The sequence below is a fragment of the Arachis hypogaea genome, chromosome 9 (genome assembly GCF_003086295.3).
Source record: "Arachis hypogaea cultivar Tifrunner chromosome 9, arahy.Tifrunner.gnm2.J5K5, whole genome shotgun sequence".
Taxonomy (NCBI): Eukaryota; Viridiplantae; Streptophyta; class Magnoliopsida; order Fabales; family Fabaceae; genus Arachis; species Arachis hypogaea.
In genome coordinates, this window is record NC_092044.1 from 110,262,726 (window position 1) to 110,284,864 (window position 22,139).

Here is a 22,139-nt window from a genome sequence, read left to right on the forward strand (position 1 = left end):
GCAGGTCTTTTACGTTATCCGATGAATTGTATGGTGGTGAACCATTATGCCGAAGATAATTATGGGTGATTTATGTTTCGAGTAGTCAGTTAATTTTTCTTGTTTCTATGCTCCAGCTTGTTGTGTTGAACTTTTTACTTAAAAAAAAAAGGATAATTGTATATATAAAATAAGAAATTTTAGGTGATAACTTATTTTTGTAACTAAGTTCAACTAATTTGTTTTTCTTGTGTTTCATCTTATTTTTCTCTTTTTTTTCAACTAAAATTTCAACTTATCAATCCTTAAACTATTTGATCAATTTAGTTAAAATTAGTTACTAAAATAATTTCATCATATAACATCATCCATATAAAAGAACACACAAGCAATTTATAGTCTCTACCACTAACTCATTTCTAGAAGTTTTAAAAAAAAAGGAGTAAAAAAATTGTATCGCACCGGTGGTTAAAGTCACTAATTTTATGAAGACGCTTCAAATTATTATCACTAAAAATGTAAAAAAGAACTACCTCTTCAGTGTGATAATAACTTTCTCTCGTGATATCATCGAAAATCATGTTTATTTTTAATTTCAGTAAACTGTGAAAAAATGAATTTGTTTTCTTGAAAAGTTCTGCTAAGAAATCGGTACAAATATTCATTTTAACAAATTTTTTTGTTATATCTCTCTTTCTTCGAGAAAATAAGGAGTGAGCGAGAATGTGTGTCAGAAATATTATATTCCTTCATTATTTATATACTACCATTTATTGATGAATAGTAATTTAGTTTTGCATTCTCTATTTTTTTTATCTAGCTATCATATATTTTTATGACATATATTAAAATTATTATTAATAAAAATTTTAAGTTTACTTATTTTAATAAATATACAATAATTAAAAGCTCAATTTATATTTTTTTCTATAAAAACTTTTTTATTAATAATTTTATCTTAGGTTTTCAAAAGGTTATTCTTTTGTATATTAAAAAAAATTTGGTGTAATACTCAATTATTGGATTTTATGGTGTTTTTTAAAATTGTGGGAACAGTACAATATAAAGAGGACGTATTGTACTATTCCCACAATTTTAAAAAATATCATAAAATTCAATAATTGAGTATTACACCAAAATTATACCAATATATAAAAAAGAGAAATGTTAGGGGCCAACAACTTTTGAGATTTATAATAATCAAATAGTTATTAATGAAGTTTTTAATACTGTGAGATTAATGTAAAATTTCATCCAATTGCTCACTCTTTTTCACTGGTTATATGCATGTTGACCATAATTTGATAAAATTGTTGGCCTCCTAAACTCTTCCTATACAAAAAATATGTGTCAAAATATACGTTATTTTTTTTTAATTAAAAAAAAACTAGTTTCGTGGGACATAGTACAAGTGAAAACAGTAGTAAATCTAATTTCCTACTAGCTAGCATTCATTTACGGCAAGGAACAGGGAAATTTGAATTATTTTGGTGCATTGAAAGAGGATGAACTAAAAGCATGGCTTTTTCTTCTTAAAGATGGACCATGTTCCAATATTACGGTCGACCCTCAATACGCCAAATACGCATGCATAATACGACGCCGCTCAATTATTTTGTTCATACACTTCCTTGCTGTTCTTCAACATGCATCGCATGTATAAGATCGTAAAAATTCAGGTACAATGATGAATGAGAATTCTTAGATAACTTTATGAAATCAACTACACAAATAATTTAACTTCATGTATATCAAAATATTTAACAAATCTCAACTATAACTTTCACATAAAATTAACTATTATCCGTTTCAACCGTATAAGAGCAATGTTAGGGGTTAGCAATTTTTATAATTGTTAGCCATCAACTAGTCATCAATGATGATTTGATGGTGTGAGATTTGTGTGAGATTTCATCCAATGGCTCACCTTCTTCTGCTGGTTACATGCTGGCCAAAATTCAACAAAACTGCTGGTCCCTAAACTTTTCCACCATATAATATATATTCACATTTATGGGATCCACAAATAATGCACTTATTATTTCTACTTATTAAATCTTAATGGTAAACTAAATTAGGAGCATTATGAATGGATTTATTTCGGTTGTGATTTTAAAATTTACTATTGTACTACGTATTAATATATCATTGTTGTTAAAAGTAGCTCAGGAAGCTGCATGCAAATTAAATGCCATAGTTTTATTAGTAAGTTATCACCATGAAATGAAATTCGCTAGCAGATGTGTCCGAAATCCGAATCGCTCTTGAGTATTGTTTTTTTTTTAATTAAATTTATATTTACAGCTCATCCGACATAATAGAGAAAAAGATAAATTATTAAAATGAAATCTGATATGATACAAAAAATAATCTTTAAAAATATGAATGATAAATAAATTTTTAAATAATTTAAAAATATAATAAAAATAATTAAAAAATATTATATTTTTTATAAATAATAAAAAATTTGTATTTAGCAAATAATTTATATATTTGACCTAAATTTTTGAATAACTGTTTAAAAGATGTATACAAAAAAAATCGAAGTAAAATTCGAACTCTAATTTGTTTAAAAAATTAGTCATTCACAATAAAAAAAAATTTAAGAAACTTTTACTTAAAATTACTAAATTTTAAAAAATATATCATATTTTTAATAATAAATTTTTAAAATATTTTTTAAATACATATTTAATATTGAGTTATTTATTTAATATTTTTAATAATTTATTAATTGATCACATCTTTTAAATTTATATTTATCATCGATATTAATTTTTCGGTATTATTTTAATATATTTTTATTCTGCCATGGTATAATAAAAAAACCTTTATCTTGTGATTTTTTGTGATAATATTTTTGAAATAATTACATTTAAAATCATTTTAGTAAAAAATTAGATAACAAATGAAATGAATTAATGTGTATTATGAAATAAGAGTTAGCTGAAATGAAAGAATAATTAAAATAGAAAAACATCGATTCAAAAATAAATTTCAATATAATAATATTATTATGATAATATATTATTGTTGAGTTTTAGAGGAATCAAAAACTTAAAAAGTTCGAGAATTTTTAAAATTTGTTATTAAAAGTAAAAAATCTAAAATTTACAATACTTTTATAGTATATTTATTAAAAACATTTTAATAATACTTATTTTAAGTAATCTTAACAACAAAAATTTAATTAACTTCGATAATCTTGAACAAATGCTAATATACTCTTAAAAAAATAGAAATTACAATGATTTTTAAAAAATAATTTACTAAGAACAAAGAAATTAAACTTTGTTAATTAGTAGAAATATTTCGAATTTTCGTATTTATAACTCAAGGTTTGGTTGGTTGTAATGAACTTGTCTAGGAACTTGAACCCTTAAAAAACAATTAACAAGGTCGCAGCAAGATGTTGGAAAAAGTCGAGAGCTTGATTAAAATCCCACTGAATCATTCACCAAAGCCTAGATAGAGAGACCAGTTTTAATTTCTTTAAGTTACGCTAATTTTTTCTTAATATATGCGTATAACTAAATTGAATTTAATATTTAACAATTTAATATAAGCAGAAAATTTTGATTAAAATATAATTTGATTCCGTACGTTAAACCCTGAATATAATCGAAATAGGGAATGGTGGGTGGTGCATGTTTAATTAAAGTAGGAGGATGAGAAGGACAAGTGAGGGAGTGAGGGTATCAAATATGAATGATCATTTTCAAGCTATATATGTTTGTTTTGGTGGGTAATTGTCTTCCTTTCTTTTTAGGAACAAGAAAACATTTGTGTGTGACTCTATCTGTGCTGACTGGTGAGTGTCGTCAGTGGGGACTGTGGGACCCACCTTTCCCTATGACGAAGCCACGCCGGCCGCCTGTATCCTGCTGACGGCGGATTACCGGCGGATATGGTGCCGGCAGAATCCCCCCCTTCTCTCTCTTCTGCCCACATTGCCAACAATCTTATTAATATATGCATGCATATGATAGACCCTATTCACTGACTCTTCATTTTCTATTTTGTTTTATTCACTATTTTTAAGGGTAAAGTAAACCATGAGATGTTGCTATTTCAAGAATTTTAGTTCCCAATTCTAAATGGAAGCGGGATAGATACTTATGATATTTTAAAATTATAAAACTTTGACAATTTTTAGGGTAACATGTATTTTTTGTTGTAATTTTCAGAGAACTAATTTTGATTAGATTTGTTGATTTTTAGTATTTTTTGGAAGTAGAATTACTTTTATTATGTGAGTTTGCAAGTAGCATCTAATATAAGTGTTTTGGTGGAGGATTTTGAAGTGATTGCTCAATTTATGTTAGAAGAATATAATGCATCGTTGGAACAAATAATTTTTAACACAAATGAATGATTAACTGAACATACAGTTATGGTAATAGTTATTAGAGGTTGAATTTTGAAAAGAAATAAATTTAATAACTTTATACTACAATGTGGTAGAGTGATAATTCAATACACTTTTTTGAAGGAGTTTATATACACAATAAATAAAAAATATAATTAATAGTGAATATTGTAATAGAATTATTTGGGTCTAATGTTAGTGAATTAATAACAATTTAAACAGTTTAGGTAAATAACTTAATTAAATTTTTTTAAAAAATAATTTAAATAATAAATGACTATATTAAAAATAATTTATAAATAAATTATTTTGTATTTAAATTTTTAATTTAAAAAATATTTATTTTATAAAAATGTGATAAAAAATAGTAGTATTACGAGAGAAATTATATTTTTTAACTTTTCTATAAACTTTTAAATAACTTTTTAAAAAGCTGTAATTTAATTTTAAAAATTGTACCATATATTAATATTACTACTTTTCATAAATTAAAAGCTCAAAGTTACTTTTAAAACTTTTCAAACGGACCTTTAAGTATATGTACCTAAATTAATAACTTCTTAATGATAATGTTAAAGAAAAGTGATTGATTTAGGTATATTCTAATATTTAAGTGTAATAATAGTATTTTGATTAAATTATATAATATAATTAGTCTGAATTTATCTTCCACTATTTTAATAATAGAGAGTATTAATAATAATCGGAAAAAAATATTTTTTTTCTATTAGAACATATTATTGTGAAAAGGTCTACCCGGCATTCTTTTTTAATTTATTAGTTAGGCATATGCAGGGTAAAAAAAAACATACAGGATAGATATGATCAATTGTAGATGAAGTCATCTTTGATTTTGACTTTAATAATTTTAGTATCCCTTACTAGTCATTTTCATTGGTTTGATTAATCATTGGTCTTTGTCTCTTTTGTAGTTTTGATCAGCCATAGGTCAAGGTTAAAAGAGTTTGTGAAAAGCAAAATATTTTTGTATTAGAAATCCTACATTGCCCAATGTTAGTCATTTTAAAAATAAAATTAAATTTGGATATAATGTGATTATAAAGTAATTTTATATGTATATTTAAATGTATCATCATATTAATAAAAATATTATCTTTTATATTAGCTGTATAAATAATTATAAAAAAATAAATATAATTATACAACTTTATACACTATTTTATACATTACTACATCAAGTATTATAAAGTTTTAGTTTTTAATTAAGATTTTTTATTTTTGACTAGCTAAGAAAATCATACAAATGTAAACCTAATACTGGGCCAATTGATTAGAGAACATTAAATTTTGGCATCCCACTTTATGAGACATTCAGAAGCTACCTTGTTGCTTTAAAACAGACTATAAAGAGAAGCCAGTTTTGGGTTCGAATTTGATCTAAGATCAACGGCCAGGGTTGCACCTTGATTGTTGGGCCAATAAATATGCATAAATGTAAATGATAAATGGTTCACAATATCCGCAAGTCACACTGAAGTGGAAAAAGAGAAAAAACGGTAACCCTTTTCATTGCAAAAAAACAAGAGGAAGAACTAAAAAGTGAGTAAGTTAAAGGAAGAAATAAAATATTTACAAAAGGGGGCAAAAGGATAATTACCAAATCAAGAGAAGACAGTTCTAATTGAAGACTCAATAGAGGAAAATGACTCAGCAATAGCATAGTCAGCTTTATACATTGCTATGTTGCAAATCCTGTTTTATTGCTCAACTGTGCAAAGCTGCACATTCATCACCTATTACATTTTTTTCTTTGCTTCCTTCACATTTATATTTATAATTCCTCTTAAGAACCCACACTCTTTCCAGAAATTTATGTCCCATTGTTCAGTCTCTGTTTACCTTTCCCCAACAAAGAAAAAGACTTCATTTTCATACTATATTCTTCACTTATAAATTATTAATGAATTATTATTATTATATTATACATGTGTATAAGACGAATTTAGAATATTCTAAAGAGAATGGAAGATTGCTAATAACGTTGAATTAACTTACTAAGATTTGTCTATTTAATACCAATAGTCCTAGTAAATTAGTAATAAATAGTTTAGTTGCAGGAATAAATAAAGGTGTTACATACTTACATACGTATAAAAACGAAAAACACCTTTATCAACATTATTATGAAAATCATCAAGTGTGATAAAAAAAAAAATAAGTCTGTTATTTGTGTACTTTTATTTAAATGAGTGTTATCTCTATATCTGTATATAAATTTTTAAAAGCTAATGTAAAATAAATGCTTATACAGTGTTAGTTCGTTGAGTTTTAACTAAGCTATGCACAAGGAATGATTGCAGCTTTAATAAATGGGATATACCAAAAAAGTAGAAAACCATACAAAATAAATTTTATTTAAATATCCAATACTTATTAAAATTAAGTTTGAATAATCAGTTTAATTAAATATTTTTTGAAAAAATAATTTAAATAATAAATAATTATATTAAAAATAATTTATAAATAAATTATTTTATATTTAGATTTTTTATTTTAAAAGTATTTATTTTATAAAAATGTAATAAAAAGTAGTAGTATTATAAGAGAAGTAATTTTTTTTAATTTTTGAATAACTTTTTAAATAATTTTTTAGAAAGTCACAATTTAATTTTAAAAATTACACTAAATATTAATACTATTACTTTTCATAAGTTAAAAATTCAAAAAAATTATTTTTAAAATTTTTTAAACAGACTCTAGGTAAGCGAATAAACTAATTATTTCATTAACCCAAAATAGGATATATGAAAAAAAATAGAAAAAAATAAAAATAAATTTTATTTAAATATTCAATACTACTTAGGTGGATTAATAAATTGATCACTCCCCCATTCCATATTAATCAGAGGAAAAACCATTTTAATTCTCATATAATGCTAGTGCTGCTGATAGTGGATAAGAACTCCTGGATCAAGTTATTGAGAGTTGAGAGGAACACACACATAACTATGCGTTGCTTTTCAATGTTGAAGGATAGTTCCCTCCCGAGGAACTCATCATCTTCGTCCCCCTTCATTTTCCTTTTTAAAGTAATCAATAACATGAAAATCAAACTAACAAAAAAAAAAACTATTCAAATAGTGGTGAACCCCGGATAGGGCTCCAGCGGGTGAAGACAAAACTTCTAAAAAGTGCTATTAAGCTACGTTTATTTAATTTAATATTTTTATCTTATTAAAGTAAAAGTTTCTTTTTAAGCCTTATATATCTCTTTTTAGTACTGCCATTATCAATACAATCACAGTCCCAATCACAACCTTAGTCTATCACGCGCCACATGCACACACGCTCCAGCCTCTAAAATTGTACAACAGGTAATATCCACGCTCACTCTAGCGCGTGCAGTCACTTGAATCAGAAGAGTAGTTGTCTGAAGTCTCTACTGTAAAAGGAGGTAGGAGATGATGATAGTGAATGTCACGCGATAAGGTAAGCGCGTGTGGATGAAATGATGAAAGAGGGAGTAGCTGTCAAATTAGAGAAGGCTAATGCACTGGGAAACGGCGAGTACGAATGACGGCGGCTACATACACTCGCTGTCACCCGTTAACGTCTCTTCACCGCCGTTTGCTAACCTTACTCTCTCTCTCTTCATAAAACACTGCTTCAGTGTTTACCTTACAGGTCACGCCAAACGCCTGCACTCTCTCTCTCTCTTTCTCTCTGTCTACCAAGCATAGCCTGCTCACTATCATCGTCGTCCTCCACTACTAGTGTTTGTGGAACCTCATTTTCTTTCTCATTGTCATTTTCATTTTCATCTTCGTTTTCATTCTCAATGGAGGATGATGAGCTGCTGCTGTTGTTCCATGGTAGCCGCCGGCAGAGGAAAAGGCCCGTGCTGCTTCATCCTCTGTTAATGGTGATGCTGCTGTTCCTCTTTTCTCCGTTTGTTCACCCACTCACTGAAGAAGGTTCGTCTCTGCATTCATTGCCATTCTATTCTCACTTAGCTTCCTTAGGCGCACTTCGCTCTCCAAAATTTCATCTTGCATTATGTATTATTTCTCAGTTTAGGACTGAAAAATGTTGACTTGTTCGTTCATTGGTTTTTAAAGAGAGTTGGAACTTGGATCAATACTCAGCTACTTTTCTCTACGCTTTCAAATCAGTTTTTTTGGTAAAATGAAATGAAACGTTTTTTTTTCTTCTGTTGTTATTTAATCTATCCAGTTGTAGAAGGTCACTCAAGCGTAGTCGTAGTGCGTTTGTCTGTCGGTGACTTACTACAAAATTTGTTGGCTTCGGTGATATACTACATCATTCCTTTTTTTATTATTCAAAATTAAATTTAGTAAGCGTGATTATGATGAGTGGTTTTCAATTGGCTGAAAACAGGAGAGGAAATTATGTACTACTCCTACTATTTCTGTTTGGTGTTTATCATTGAAACCTTTTTGTGTTGTGATGATGAGCGAATCACATTGAACTGTAATCATAATACTATCATATGATTCTCTGACTATTTGCTACAGCAACGATGCGTATTAATCTTCACATAATCATACTAATATGATGATTAGGAGTTACTTTTATTTAGTACATTATGACTTTGTTAAATATTCACAACTAATTAATCAATTAATTAATTAATATTTTAATAATTCTGGCATAACTATAACGAAGTAACTTACAACCATAGTTAAAATTAAAATAATCACCTGCTAAAAACAGTATAATACATTTGTAATGGGTCAAAATTATTCTACACACTAGTTTTAATTTGGATTTCAGCCTTGTTCTTAAAGTTTATACTTCATAGACAGTCATAGTGTTGCTTTCGGTGTGCTTGAATAATTTTCTATTGCCATGGATATATCGACGTCCATGATACGTCACCAGAACACTATTTACTACCTTTATTCCTCTCAGCCCCTTGGACAAGTTATATACCCCCTTTTCAGTAATGTACTTATATATATATATATATATATATATATATATATATATTTTACTCGTTAGTTCTCTAAATTATTTTCTTTTTTGGTGTAGTGTGTTTTGCAAATGGCTACCTTGCTTAATTTGTTAGCTACATATTTTCCCTAGTATTTATATTTTACTTGTGTTGTGGAATGAATGTATGAAGTCCTAGCTAGTCATATTAATAAAAATATAGCCTTAATGTAAGCATAGTTTGCAAACAAGTTCATAGGACTTTGAGATAGCTGTAAAACTTGGAACTCATATGTCTCTAAAATGCACAGGACAAGCATTGATGTCAATCAAGGCTTCCTTCAACAATATGGCAGATGTTCTGCATGACTGGGACGATGTCCACAACGAAGACTTCTGCTCATGGCGTGGCATCTTCTGTGACAATTCTAGCTTCACCGTGATTTCTCTGTATGTTTCTTCTCCTTTGGAGTTTGATTAGTTGCTTAAGTTATATTAATTACTCTGATTGGCTGCAATTTTTTTTAATCTATATGTAGTGTTAACTATTACCTGAAGTATTATAAATTGAAGTGCTTTGTCTGTTTTTTTTCCTGAAGGAACTTGTCGAGCTTGTTACTGGGCGGGGAAATATCACCAGCCATTGGTGATTTAAGAAACTTGCAATCCCTGTACGTATGTTTATCTTAATGTTCATGGTGATGTTACTTAGTTTGCATAAGTATTCGATCTGAATTCTATGTTACAATCACAGAGACCTGCAGGGGAACAAATTATCCGGTCAAATACCAGATGAAATTGGGAACTGTGCTGATCTTACCCATCTGTACGTGCTTTCTAGTACTTTGGCTTGTTTGCATGTTGCCCTTCTCTAATTCAATTAATTGTTTTACCTATGTTATAACTTCTGATACCATTACTTATGTCATGAAATTGTAGGGATTTGTCTGACAATCAGCTATATGGTGATATACCTTTCTCCATATCAAAGCTGAAGCAGCTTGAGTTTTTGTAAGTTTTAAAACAGTATATTATTTTGAAGTTTGTCTTGTTTCACGTGGATGGGAGAGTTTTATGTTTTGTTGGCCAATGCAGGAATTTGAAGAGGAATCAGTTGACTGGTCCTATCCCCACAACTTTATCCCAAATCCCAAACCTGAAAACCCTGTAAGTTCATTTAAGTGTAAATTTTTATGAGCTTGGGGTTATGCCATGTATTTCAATCAAATTCAAATGTGCATTAATCTTGGTGGTAATCTTTCTTTGGATATTTCTGATTTTCTGCATGTCATCTTCCATTGCAAGTCCTTTTATTCGTGAATGCATTCTAATAATTGCATTCTCTCATTTGCAGCGATCTTGCACAAAACAAGCTCATTGGAGAGATACCTAGACTACTCTATTGGAATGAAGTCTTGCAGTACCTGTGTGTATTCTCCTTTCTTTGTATAATTTTCATTTACGGATGGATGTTTCCTGGTTTTTGCACTAATCTCCAAACGGTTAATTTTGGTTATGCAATGGTATAGTGGATTGCGAGGGAACATGTTGACTGGAACTTTGTCCCCTGATATCTGTCAATTAACTGGTCTGTGGTACTTGTAAGTGCCCCTTTGCATACACCTGAGGCTTCTCTTTGTTGTATCTTTTGTTCTTCCTTTTGGTTTTTAAGTTTTGACCTTTCTTATTCTTTATTATTTTCTTTGACTTCCCAGTGATGTAAGAGGCAATAACTTGACTGGAACTATACCTGACAGCATTGGGAACTGTACAAGTTTTGAAATCTTGTATGTAAATTTTCTGTTGTTTTCAATGTCTGTATTTCTTTTCTATAGTTTTGCAGTGTGACTCTATGTTATCATTGAATTTTCAGGGACATCTCATATAATCAGATTTCTGGAGAGATTCCCTATAATATTGGATTTCTTCAAGTGGCTACATTGTGAGTATTCTGGCTAAGGAATTATTGTAGTTATTAGCATAGATATGATAACTTGATTTGTATTTTCTGTCTCTTAATGATTAACCCCGATACTGAGGGGATTATTTCCATCATCATTATCATGTTATGACTATCTTTCTAGGTCACTTCAAGGAAATAGACTAACTGGGAAGATTCCAGAAGTAATTGGTTTAATGCAAGCCCTAGCAATTCTGTAAGAAAAGATAATCATACATCATGTCTGTTAGGTCCAAAATATCTTTCATTTACTGTTGGTATGGATATTAAAACTGCACTAATGATTTTGCAGGGATTTGAGTGAGAATGAATTAGTAGGCCCTATCCCTCCAATACTAGGCAATTTGTCCTTCACTGGCAAGCTGTAAGTGTAATTTCACATTGATTGAAATTGCTTCACTATTTGTTCTTGTCTGAGCACGTTGATTATACAGGTATCTTCATGGAAACAAGCTTACTGGTCCAATACCTGCAGAACTTGGCAACATGTCGAAATTGAGCTACTTGTGAGTCTGTTTCTTATTGTATCATCTTGGTCCTCTTTTCACTGCATGTAATTATTTAAAACTAATTTGTTATTGTAGGCAATTAAATGACAATCAACTGATGGGTAGAATTCCTAATGAGATTGGAAAACTTGAACACCTTTTTGAATTGTGAGTATGTTCATTCTTATTTAAAAAAAAAATCTAGAATCACTTCTTTAGGTGCCAGTTGTATTAAGTTCCTCCTGTTTCTTATGTTCAGGAATCTTGCCAACAACCATCTTGTAGGGTCTATTCCGCATAATATAAGCTCTTGTACTGCATTGAATCAGTTGTAAGATATCTGCACGCTGCCAATGAGCCGAGGGACTTTGAAAAACAGAATCTTCTTTTGTTTGAATATAACTTATACTGGGTCTTGTGTTTTCATTTGTTTATCTTATGTAGTAATGTTCATGGAAATCAGTTAAGCGGCTCCATCCCACTTAGCTTCCGCAGCCTTGAGAGTTTGACCTACCTGTATGTCATGGAAAAAACAACTCTTTTCACTTTATATAGAGTTTATGTAAAATGTTTTTCTTATTTTGTGTCGAGAGTGAAATTATTTAATTTCCAGCAATCTCTCTGCTAACAATTTCAAAGGGAGCATTCCTACCGAGCTGGGACACATCATAAATCTTGATACTCTGTAAGTTTCATGTAGCCCTTCCCTCCCCTCATGAATTGTATATCATATGCTGAAAATTAAATATTGAATAATTATTAATCTATTGTTTCAGGGATCTGTCTAGCAATTATTTTTCTGGGCATGTACCAGCATCTGTGGGTTATCTAGAGCACCTTTTGACACTGTAAGATTGAAACTACCAAAAACATTTAGTTTTAAACTTTTGGGGTTTCTTTGACTAAGTTCTGCATAATATTTGCATTTTGTAAAATGTAAATGCAGGAACCTGAGTCATAATCAACTTTATGGACCCTTGCCTGGCGAATTTGGCAATCTAAGAAGCATACAAATCATGTATCTTGCTGCCTTCTCACAAGCTTAACATTTTAATGACCAGTTCACATTGTTTAGTTTGTTATATTAATTATTTATTTTTGTTACCCCTAGTGATATGTCCTCCAACAATTTATCGGGTAGCATTCCCCCAGAGTTTGGCCAACTGCAGAACCTTATGTCTCTGTACGTTTTCCTGTCAACTGCTCTTTTGTGTGTGTTAGCGTATTTTTTCTCTTTTCTTTTTTTCTTGATATGTTGTTTATAGCATGTTCCTTATTCTGCCTTTGCTGAAACTGAATTGTAGGATTTTGAATAACAACAACTTGCATGGGAAGATTCCTGATCAGCTTAGTAATTGTTTCAGTCTTACCTCTTTGTGAGTATACCTGTTGGCTCCATGAATTTCCTATTTGTTCATTTTTCAACCCAAGTTTCTTAAGTGTGACTTGTACATGCTTTAGGAACTTATCCTATAATAACTTTTCTGGAGTTATTCCTGCTATGAAGAACTTTTCACGGTTTTCAGCTGAAAGGTATTGTAAATAACCCTAGATATTTTATTTCGTGCCAAATTTTATGCTAGATTCATTGTCTTTGATGTTACATATTGCAGCTTCCTTGGAAATCCTTTATTATGTGGGGATTGGTTAGGATCAATATGTCGTCCTCATATTGCAAAATCCAGAGGTATGCAGTGTTTTGTATTTATTTTTAATTTAATGGTCCTTGTTTCTTACCCGTTTATTTGTACAGTGTTTCTATCAAGAATTGCAGTTATATGTCTTGCTCTGGGTTTAATCACATTGTTGGCCATGGTAACTGTTGCTATCCGTAAATCAAGCCAATCGAAGCAATTGGTGAAAGGTTCCGGTAGAATTGGTCAAGGTATGGTGAACTTCATAAATGACATGTTAGTAACTTTGTTGTCCTTAATTCTTCTTACTTGTTTGTTTTTCCAATATTACTTATCAGGGCCACCGAAACTTGTTATTCTTCATATGGATATGGCTATCCACACCTTAGATGATATAATGAGAAGTACGGAGAATCTCAGTGAGAAATATGCTATAGGGTACGGTGCTTCTAGTACTGTATACAAGTGTGCTTTGAAGAATTCCCGACCAATTGCAGTTAAGCGATTGTACAACCAGCATCCACATAACCTGCAGGAATTTGAGACAGAACTTGAAACAATTGGCAGCATTAGGCACAGGAATCTTGTCACGTTGCATGGTTATGCACTAACACCCTATGGGAATCTCCTGTTCTATGATTATATGGCCAATGGCTCTTTGTGGGATCTTCTTCACGGTATATTTCAGTGACTAATGTTTTCATGTTAAGTTTTATGTTCACACAATATTTTAGTGACGTGTTGATTTGTTTTCTGCACTCAAATTGTCAGGTCCACTGAAGGTGAAACTTGATTGGGAGACACGCTTGAGAATTGCAGTTGGAGCTGCCGAAGGCCTTGCGTATCTCCATCATGACTGCAACCCTCGAATTGTTCACAGGGACATTAAGTCTTCGAACATCCTACTTGATGAGAACTTTGAGGCACACCTTTCGGACTTCGGAACTGCCAAATCCATCTCAAGTGCAAGAACACACACCTCAACCTATGTTCTTGGAACAATAGGCTATATTGACCCTGAATATGCCCGGACATCAAGGCTTAATGAAAAATCAGATGTTTATAGCTTTGGCATTGTTCTACTTGAGTTGCTTACTGGAAAGAAAGCAGTGGATAACGAGTCTAACTTGCACCAACTGGTATGTGTCCCTGCATCATTCAAATATCTTCTCTTTTTAATAGTATTTACGCCAACCTATCCTGTTCCTTAGATATTGTCCAAGGCAGATAACAACACTGTAATGGAGGCTGTCGATCCTGAGGTTTCCATTACCTGCATTGATTTGGCTCATGTCAAGAAGACCTTTCAGCTTGCACTGCTTTGCACGAAACGAAACCCTTCCGAAAGGCCTACTATGCACGAAGTTGCCAGGGTTCTGGTCTCACTACTCCCAGCCCCTCCAAGCAAGATGCGCTCTGGCCCTGCCAAGAATGTGGACTATGCACAGTTCTTGATTGGGAAGGGACAACAGCAATCAAAAGTGGAAGGGCTTCAACTGCAGCAGGATAACAATTCATCGAATGCTCAATGGTTTGTGCGCTTTGGGGATGCAATTTCCAAGAACACTCTCTAGACTCTTCGTAGCTATGTATTCACAGTTCTTGACGGACAAAAGTTGGTGAATTGTGGTTGAAAGAAAACCTTAGCTTTTTGGGGGGTTTAGATATCTGTTTATAAACCTTAACAAATAGATATTGACCATATGGATTACTATTTAAAGACCATATCTTTGAGAAGAATTTCTTTAGGTCATACAGTAGTTGAGCATGTAAATTTATAGCTCGCACCTTTTGAATGCTTTGAAAATCCCAAGGTTTGTTTGAAGTAACCTTAACTGTCAATTAATGTTCTATCTTGTTGGTAGAAATATATCTTTTAATGGCTAATTGTGTTCTGTTTCGAGTTACATGTCTGAGTCTGGCCATGGTGTTATTCTCTAAGTCTCTTTATGACATGTTGCCGGCATCAAATTCGCTTCAATGAGTTGTCAGTAATCGACCAATTCTCACGGAAGTTTCTAGTTATCAAAGGATTGAACAAACATCTGAAAACTATGATGTTAACTGGTGCAAAGGTTTTGTATAGTTTAGTTGGTGTTTGGAGAAATCGCACATTCGTGGTAACAATGAACAATCAAATAAAACTGTAGTATAAAGGAATGAATTTAAGAGATAAGAAAACATAAGACCAAGTGTGTTATATGTTCTGCTCAGCTTAATATCTGATATGTAGGTCAATAGTCTATAATGATATTAACTTTATTTTTCAAGGGGGAGAGGTCACCATAGGAGCTTGCTTCTAGGCCTGGCCCGCCCTACCAATTTGGTTTAATGTTTTATTTCTTAGTTAAAATTGTAATAAAGTGGTTGTTCAAGTTAATTGTTCGACACTCCACACTCCACAAACTGAAACCCAAAACGTGTATTTAAGTATTAAAATAGAAATTATATTGTGAGCTTTGGCTCTATTATCATCGTCGCCTGCCTTGCCTTGACTAGTTTCATTCTCGGCAAGTAGCTTCTCTTGAATAGTCCCTCAACTATGTTGAAGCATCCAAAATCTTCCTTTCTTCTCATTTCCTGCACAAATATCATTATCATCAAAGCATTAGTTTAGAAAGCAAAACTGATAGAAAGAAAGGTTTGTACTATACTAATACCTTAGGTGGATTATGATCCCAGTTCATGTGAAGTGCTTTCCTTCTGCAGCTTCTTCTTCTACTCATCATGATTAGTTCTCCAAGTGTTGGCACCTTCCTCATCATCATCTGACTGCCATTAGTACACTCTCCATCATCAACATCTTCTTCTGCCTTTACTTCTGCTGGTTGAGTTGAAAACAGTAAGTTCTCATCCCTTTCAAGAAAGCCTGATTTTGGTGGATACAATGGAAATAGGCATTCTAAGAAAGTGGCACCAGTTGGACTTGACCTTCCTGTTTCATAGCTGCTTGTGCAACTCTCTGTCTCTGAGCAAGTTGCCCACAATGTGGTTTCAACTTCAGGTTCAACCAATGACTTTTCCTCCATTGATTCATCAATGTCAAACCTAAATGTTTCAAGCTCCATGCCAGTAATAGCTTCACTACTCTCATCATTGGAAACAATGTTATCCAGTGAAGAAGAATAAAGTGAGAAATTAGGTAGTGGAATTCCAGGTTTTTCTTCCCAAAGAAAGGGAACTGAGGCTATTAGTTTGAGTGGAGGTTCAGGACAAGGAAACTGGCTGCTACATGAACACAACTCTGGCTTCCAATCTTTCTTAGCAATGCCTGGCCTTACTTCCCATAGAAATGGAACACAAGGTGGCTCTCTAACATGTCTCTTCCTCCCTATTTCATTCATTGTTATCACATTGCCATGTAGTGCTTCTTCACAAGTCCATCTTATAGTGATTCTGCCTGTGAATTGTTGTGGTTGTCCACCAAATTCAGTTATAACTGTACCATATTATTGTTGTCATCCTTGAGACATTAGGCATACCTGCTTCTCCATCCTCACTTGTTATCATGGAGCAAAGTACACTTCTAATATGGTCTTTTTATATGTAGATATATATATACAAGGTACTGCGGGGACCCACAAAAAATCAGTCCAATTTAATCATGTCTTTTTAGACTATAGTTGTTGAAGCAAAATATATTTGTATAACAATTTTCAACCATACATTCAACATCTCAAGAGAAAGAATGGGCCAATGGATCAATGACTTTGTGCCGATTGTTACAATGATTTTGCAAAGGAATGTTTTAACACTGAGCAACTTTATGTATCACATTATCATCAGTTAACAGTTATCACTAATCATTGTGGGACCTTGATACAGTAATTTCTGCCAAGCATCACACCGTACACTTCTTGGAAATTTCTCACACACCACTTGATCAATTCTCTTTGCCGGATTCTCTGATTGCTATGGTCTACTTGAATGGGTGATGGAAATCTCAACCTATAATTATTAGACAGAAATAATGTTAGTTATGTATTATTTTCCTTTGGCATATAAGAATTGGACTCTAACATAGATTTCATGTGACTTAATAATTAAGATTGTCTTTTCTTGACTATTGTTGTGCAATGCCAGCCATAGCTATTAGCTACTACATTCTCCTCCTACACACACAAACACAACTCTTTTCATGATCCTTTAATAGTTCATTGGAGGGTTTTAGCTCATTTTTGTTCATGATAATGTGGGACACTGATTCTAATTCTAACATTTCGATATCGTTTATACTTGCCTTTTTTAACTTTTTTATTTTTAAGGTAGAGTCTCTATCAATACTCTAAACACTATCCAAAATCAATATATCAAACAGTATATGTAACTCTTTGCGATAACTACTTAGTATCCATTATCCGCATAATAATAGTCTAAATACTCTTGTCAAATTCGTGAGCCTTATGCTGTTGGATTTTCACATGTAATAGGTTTCCAAGAATTTTTCCTCGGAAATAAAAAATCCCATTTTTCTCAAAATTGTGTGGATTATATCAAGTGTGACGACTATGACAAATGTTTCTCCTTTCTAAATTTATAGAAACCATAGGTTGCTGCATGGCAACTCAATAACAATCATAAAACTCCCAAACCAAATCCATAGCACAAGCACAATATGTTACAGAGGGGTTGACATGCACAATGGCACACACCGAGTGCAAGAGGCAACACTAGATGCCATAATTACAGAGGGGGGCAAATTATGTCACAATGCCTTCTCCCTAAAGTTTTCAACTTTTTATTATTAGTCATAGTGACCTGTGTTGGAATCTAGATCTTGACAGAAGAATAATAAGCTTACGGTTTCTCCCAATCAAATATACAGCAGAACAACAACACACCTAAGCTGGAACAGCTTCCGGCATTGTGCCGTTGCCGGAGAGTACTAAGCTGTCGTAATAGTCAACTAGCACCTTCCAGCCACCGGGGCACATAAATCCATCAGGAGGACTTTCCTTGTTCCTCGCCAACGTGCGCATCTGTACGGAGCAAAATAACCTTGTTTAGGATGTATGGTTTAAGGTACTACAAATATAAACAAAACATGGCCACTATCCTAGACAAATAGGTCATGTTCTAGTAATTATACCTTGGTGCCTGATATGAAGAGGAAGTCTTGAGGCCTTGAAGGGTCAAAGAATGCCATTCGGCCCTGAGTCTTGTCATATGCAGCAACCTGCAAACAATGGGAACGATCATTACTTGTATCAAGGAAGCATAAGTACACAAAAATGTACAACTTCGTTCTTCAATTACCCTGAAAGGAAGAATGTTTAGACGCTCTAGTCCGGGTGCCATGCTCAGTACTTTCTTCCCATGGTCAGCATCATACAGGTCTCTTTTCTCAACTGGGTGGCTCATGCCTGCAGGGTCCCGACCAACAATGTAGAAGTTAGCTCCTGCATTGATCCTAGCCTTTGCATGCCATTGTACCTCAGTCGGTCCGGCATAGTGCATTGGGGATGGAAATATGGATACCACTGTTGTCTCTGGATCAAGAACACCATCCTCAAGCACCTATATGAAAAAGACCAAAAGCAACACAAGTGAATTTTTGCTGTTCAGAGGAGCAGACAGGCATATTTAGAATCAACATATCGTCACACAGGAAACGTCATCTTAACATACATCTGTATAGTAAAATTATTCATATTAATAACTTACCTTCTCATGTTGTTTCATTCTCCATTCAAGTGGAACATCATCTGCTTTGGTGTAACCTCCCAATGGATGAAGCAAGAGAATAGGATTCTTGTATCCCATATCAAGAAGCCGCTTTCGGGTATCGGTCATCAGCAGAGCATGTCCATTGTGGACAGGATTCCGGAGTTGGAATGCAAACACGGCGTCTGCATTGCGCTTTGCAAACTCGTTGCGCAGTTCAGAAGGGGACAGGCGAAAATGATCAAGCCCGTCATTGTACTTGACAGGTTCTATAACCTCAAGGTCACCACCAATCAGCCAATTTCCAGCATTGGTAATAGTTTGTTCAACATAAGGTAAGCCAGGGGCAGTGGTTCCCCAAGTTCGCGCAATCCTCTCTTCTTTAGGGTGCTTATAAATTTCAATACTGAAATAACAAAACAATGCTATAAGCCATAGCAGAGAGAGTAAAGGCAACTAAAAGAGAGGGAAAAAAAAGATAGTACAATTATCATGCGAAGATAAAGAGTTGGTTTCAATAAAATCAACTAGTAACTGCAAGTTTATCTCCTTTATTGATAGTGACAAATACTAGTTATCATTTCCGTTTTGGTACTACATAAATACTGGCATTCCTATTATGCACCAATAATACAGAGCTGAACATGTTCCACTACAAAATCTGTTGTTATGAGAGGATAATTATGTATAACAAAAACTTTAAAAGAGACGAAAAGAAGAGAAAGCAACAATATAAGTGGAAACCATCTCAAAATCCACCACGGCATTGTATTAGTGGTTGACTAACCAACCACCGATTAGAAGAAAAATACAAATTGGAAAAAATAACTAAAGAAAGATCCAAAACCTGAAAATGACTCAATAACCACAATCATAGAGGCCCCCAATTGCCGAACTCTACCCCTAAGGTCCTCCTATTCCAATTTCAGCTCTCAATAATTGACTATCTAAACTTCATACATGCCTCAAGAAACTAAACAATCCTGCATACGTGAAAACACCACAAAACTATTCCTTTCTTGTGAACCTCTAAATAAAAAAACAAAAGAAATAGAAAATATTAAATCCCCCACCCAAAAAAGTAAAAAAAAATAAAAATTTTAATGTACTCCCCTCCTTTCCAATCCGATACATGAAATAACGGTAAAGGTACGAGGTTACACATAGTAAGAAGAAAAACACGCAGCACAAAGCATAAAAAAGTGCCTAATTGAACTTAAAAACAAAAGAGAGAGGAAAACAGAGGTATAAAGTTATGTAGCAAAACTCACTCATTGAGAATGGCGACAGGGTTGCCACTGGAATCAAAAAGCGCGACTCTTTTTGAATCCCCGATTCGTTGCTTCTGCTCATCATCAATGGCAAGCACGATCGGCACGGACATGTTCACCGCCGACCCGTCATCGAGTCGGAGCGAGTTAAAATGAAGCGTTTGGAGGAACTCGTTCTCTCTCATGAACCCTCGAAGTGGGCTCGCCCAACCTTCGCTGAGCACGTGGACCCATTCGATGTCGATTCTTGAGAGCTTCACCCTCGGGAGCTGAAAGGCCTCTCCTTTCTTCAAATCCCTCGCCGAATGATCCACCACCAGCTCCACCAGCTTCCCTCCGTCGGGTTCGATCAACCCGCTCGAAACTCGGAGCCCCGGATGGATTCTCGACCTGGCTCCGACAAAGACGTTGACTTTCAAGGGTGGCGCAAAACGGGTCTCAAACGATTTGGTCAGAGAATGAGAGGGGAAGGAGGTTTTCACGAAGAAGGTAGCCATGGACGCCATTGAAGCAGCGCACCAAGGCTCTGTTTATTGTTTTGTTATTTCTCTTGGATTTGTGACTGTGTTTTATAATAAGGGAAAAGTTAGTGGAGGAATAGGGGCAAAAGGGTCAATCTAGGATGCTAAAATATGTGCACTTGAATTGAAGCTGGTCTTGTGTTGATCGTGCTGTGCAAAGAGGTTTTTCATGTTTTTTTGATATATATAGGGTGTCAATTTGAGAGGGACTGTTTCAGGGGGATGAACCTGGACACTCTTTTTCACTTAACCCTTTCCCCCTCATGTTTATTATTTATTGGTGCTTGCCCGTTTTTGTTTTGCTAATGCTATTTGTGTATTAATTAATTTAATTGATTGATTGATTAAGTACCGCTTTTTATTACAGCCTTGGTATATCTGTGCATTGCTGACAAGGTTGTTCATTACCACATTGCTTGTTAAATATCTTTTCTTCCATTATTGTCATTACTTATCATTTATTTTGTTTGGAAGCGTTAACTTTTTAATAATTTATTCATACTTTTAGAATATAGAATCAAATGTTTATTACAATTTTATTCTTATAATAAAGTGTTATTGTCTTTATCGTTTTGATGAAACATGAGTCTATTATTATTATTATTATTATTATTATTATTATTATTAAAAAGAGTGGCGTTCGGGTTTTGAGGTTGAACTAATCTCAAGAAGTACATTTTACCGCAGTGAGGCGTGAAGCCTCCTCACAGCTTCCATTCACTAGAGAAAGTAGAGAGAAGAAGAAAACAATTAGCAAAAAAGTAATGGTGCACAATAATCAAAGTGTTGGGCCAAACGTAGAGACTTCCAGGAATAATCGAGCAATAAAACATAAGATGACAAGATATTATATTCAACTTAAAATTTTAAATTAGTAAATTAATAGATCTCTCATCTTATAAATTTTTTATTTTTTTATTTTTTTATTTTTTTTGATATAGAATTAACTTCATACACTTCTCAGTCTTCACACTTGTAACATTAACATAAAGTGGCATATCAATTATTTTTAACAAAAAACAAATCAAATAGTAATGTTAAAAAATTCACAATTTTATAGCTAATATTGGAAAGATTAAAAAAATATATTGATGGTATAATATAATGGTAAATACTACGGTGTCTAATACTTTATATTTAAATTATTAAAAGAGGTAAATAAATTATATTTAATAAATTTTATATGATTTGTTTTTTATTTTAAATATTTTATCTTTTACTTTAAAAGAGAAGTTAGACAATTTAGGCACTCTAACAAAGACACTATAGAATTCACCTAATATAGTTATGGATAGAGAGCAAAAAAAAGTCAAAGTACTTGGATTCGCCTACCCCTACA

General features: G+C 32.8%; 3 protein-coding genes and 1 pseudogene across 5 annotated transcripts; 2 read left to right on the forward strand and 2 right to left on the reverse strand.

The window, feature by feature from the left end:
• Window positions 1-7,967: 7,967 nt before the first annotated feature.
• LOC112711733 (LRR receptor-like serine/threonine-protein kinase ERL1) lies at window positions 7,968-15,251 on the forward strand. 3 transcript variants are annotated; one of them, XM_025764439.3, is made up of 27 exons: window positions 7,969-8,283; window positions 9,574-9,712; window positions 9,862-9,933; window positions 10,017-10,088; window positions 10,202-10,273; window positions 10,358-10,429; window positions 10,617-10,688; window positions 10,792-10,863; window positions 10,978-11,049; window positions 11,136-11,204; window positions 11,347-11,418; window positions 11,515-11,586; window positions 11,657-11,728; window positions 11,807-11,878; window positions 11,970-12,041; window positions 12,155-12,226; window positions 12,324-12,395; window positions 12,487-12,558; window positions 12,657-12,728; window positions 12,822-12,893; window positions 13,015-13,086; window positions 13,172-13,243; window positions 13,324-13,397; window positions 13,464-13,595; window positions 13,683-14,021; window positions 14,116-14,483; window positions 14,556-15,251. In XM_025764439.3, exons 1-27 carry the CDS (start codon window positions 8,148-8,150, stop codon window positions 14,916-14,918), a joined length of 2,988 nt encoding a protein of 995 aa, XP_025620224.1. In that variant the 5' UTR covers window positions 7,969-8,147; the 3' UTR covers window positions 14,919-15,251. The 3 variants fall into 3 exon arrangements, with proteins under 3 accessions (XP_025620223.1, XP_025620224.1, XP_072059585.1); XM_072203484.1 differs by lacking the exon at window positions 7,969-8,283 and adding an exon at window positions 9,330-9,492; XM_025764438.3 differs by having other exon boundaries at window positions 7,968-8,283; window positions 13,464-14,021.
• A 214-nt stretch (window positions 15,252-15,465) lies between these two features.
• On the reverse strand, window positions 15,466-17,292 carry LOC112711735 (uncharacterized). Its single transcript, XM_025764441.2, has 2 exons — window positions 16,005-17,292; window positions 15,466-15,924 (listed from the first exon to the last, which is right to left on the reverse strand). Exons 1-2 carry the CDS (start codon window positions 16,686-16,688, stop codon window positions 15,790-15,792), a joined length of 819 nt encoding a protein of 272 aa, XP_025620226.1. The 5' UTR covers window positions 16,689-17,292; the 3' UTR covers window positions 15,466-15,789.
• LOC112713552 (U2 spliceosomal RNA) lies at window positions 15,522-15,701 on the forward strand (annotated as a pseudogene).
• A 632-nt stretch (window positions 17,293-17,924) lies between the features above and the next one.
• Window positions 17,925-21,130, reverse strand: LOC112711734 (ATP sulfurylase 1, chloroplastic). Its single transcript, XM_025764440.3, has 5 exons — window positions 20,280-21,130; window positions 19,009-19,414; window positions 18,601-18,861; window positions 18,434-18,520; window positions 17,925-18,323 (listed from the first exon to the last, which is right to left on the reverse strand). The coding sequence occupies exons 1-5, from the start codon at window positions 20,783-20,785 to the stop codon at window positions 18,186-18,188; spliced, it is 1,398 nt and encodes a 465-aa protein (XP_025620225.1). The 5' UTR covers window positions 20,786-21,130; the 3' UTR covers window positions 17,925-18,185.
• Between the last annotated feature and the right edge of the window lie 1,009 nt (window positions 21,131-22,139).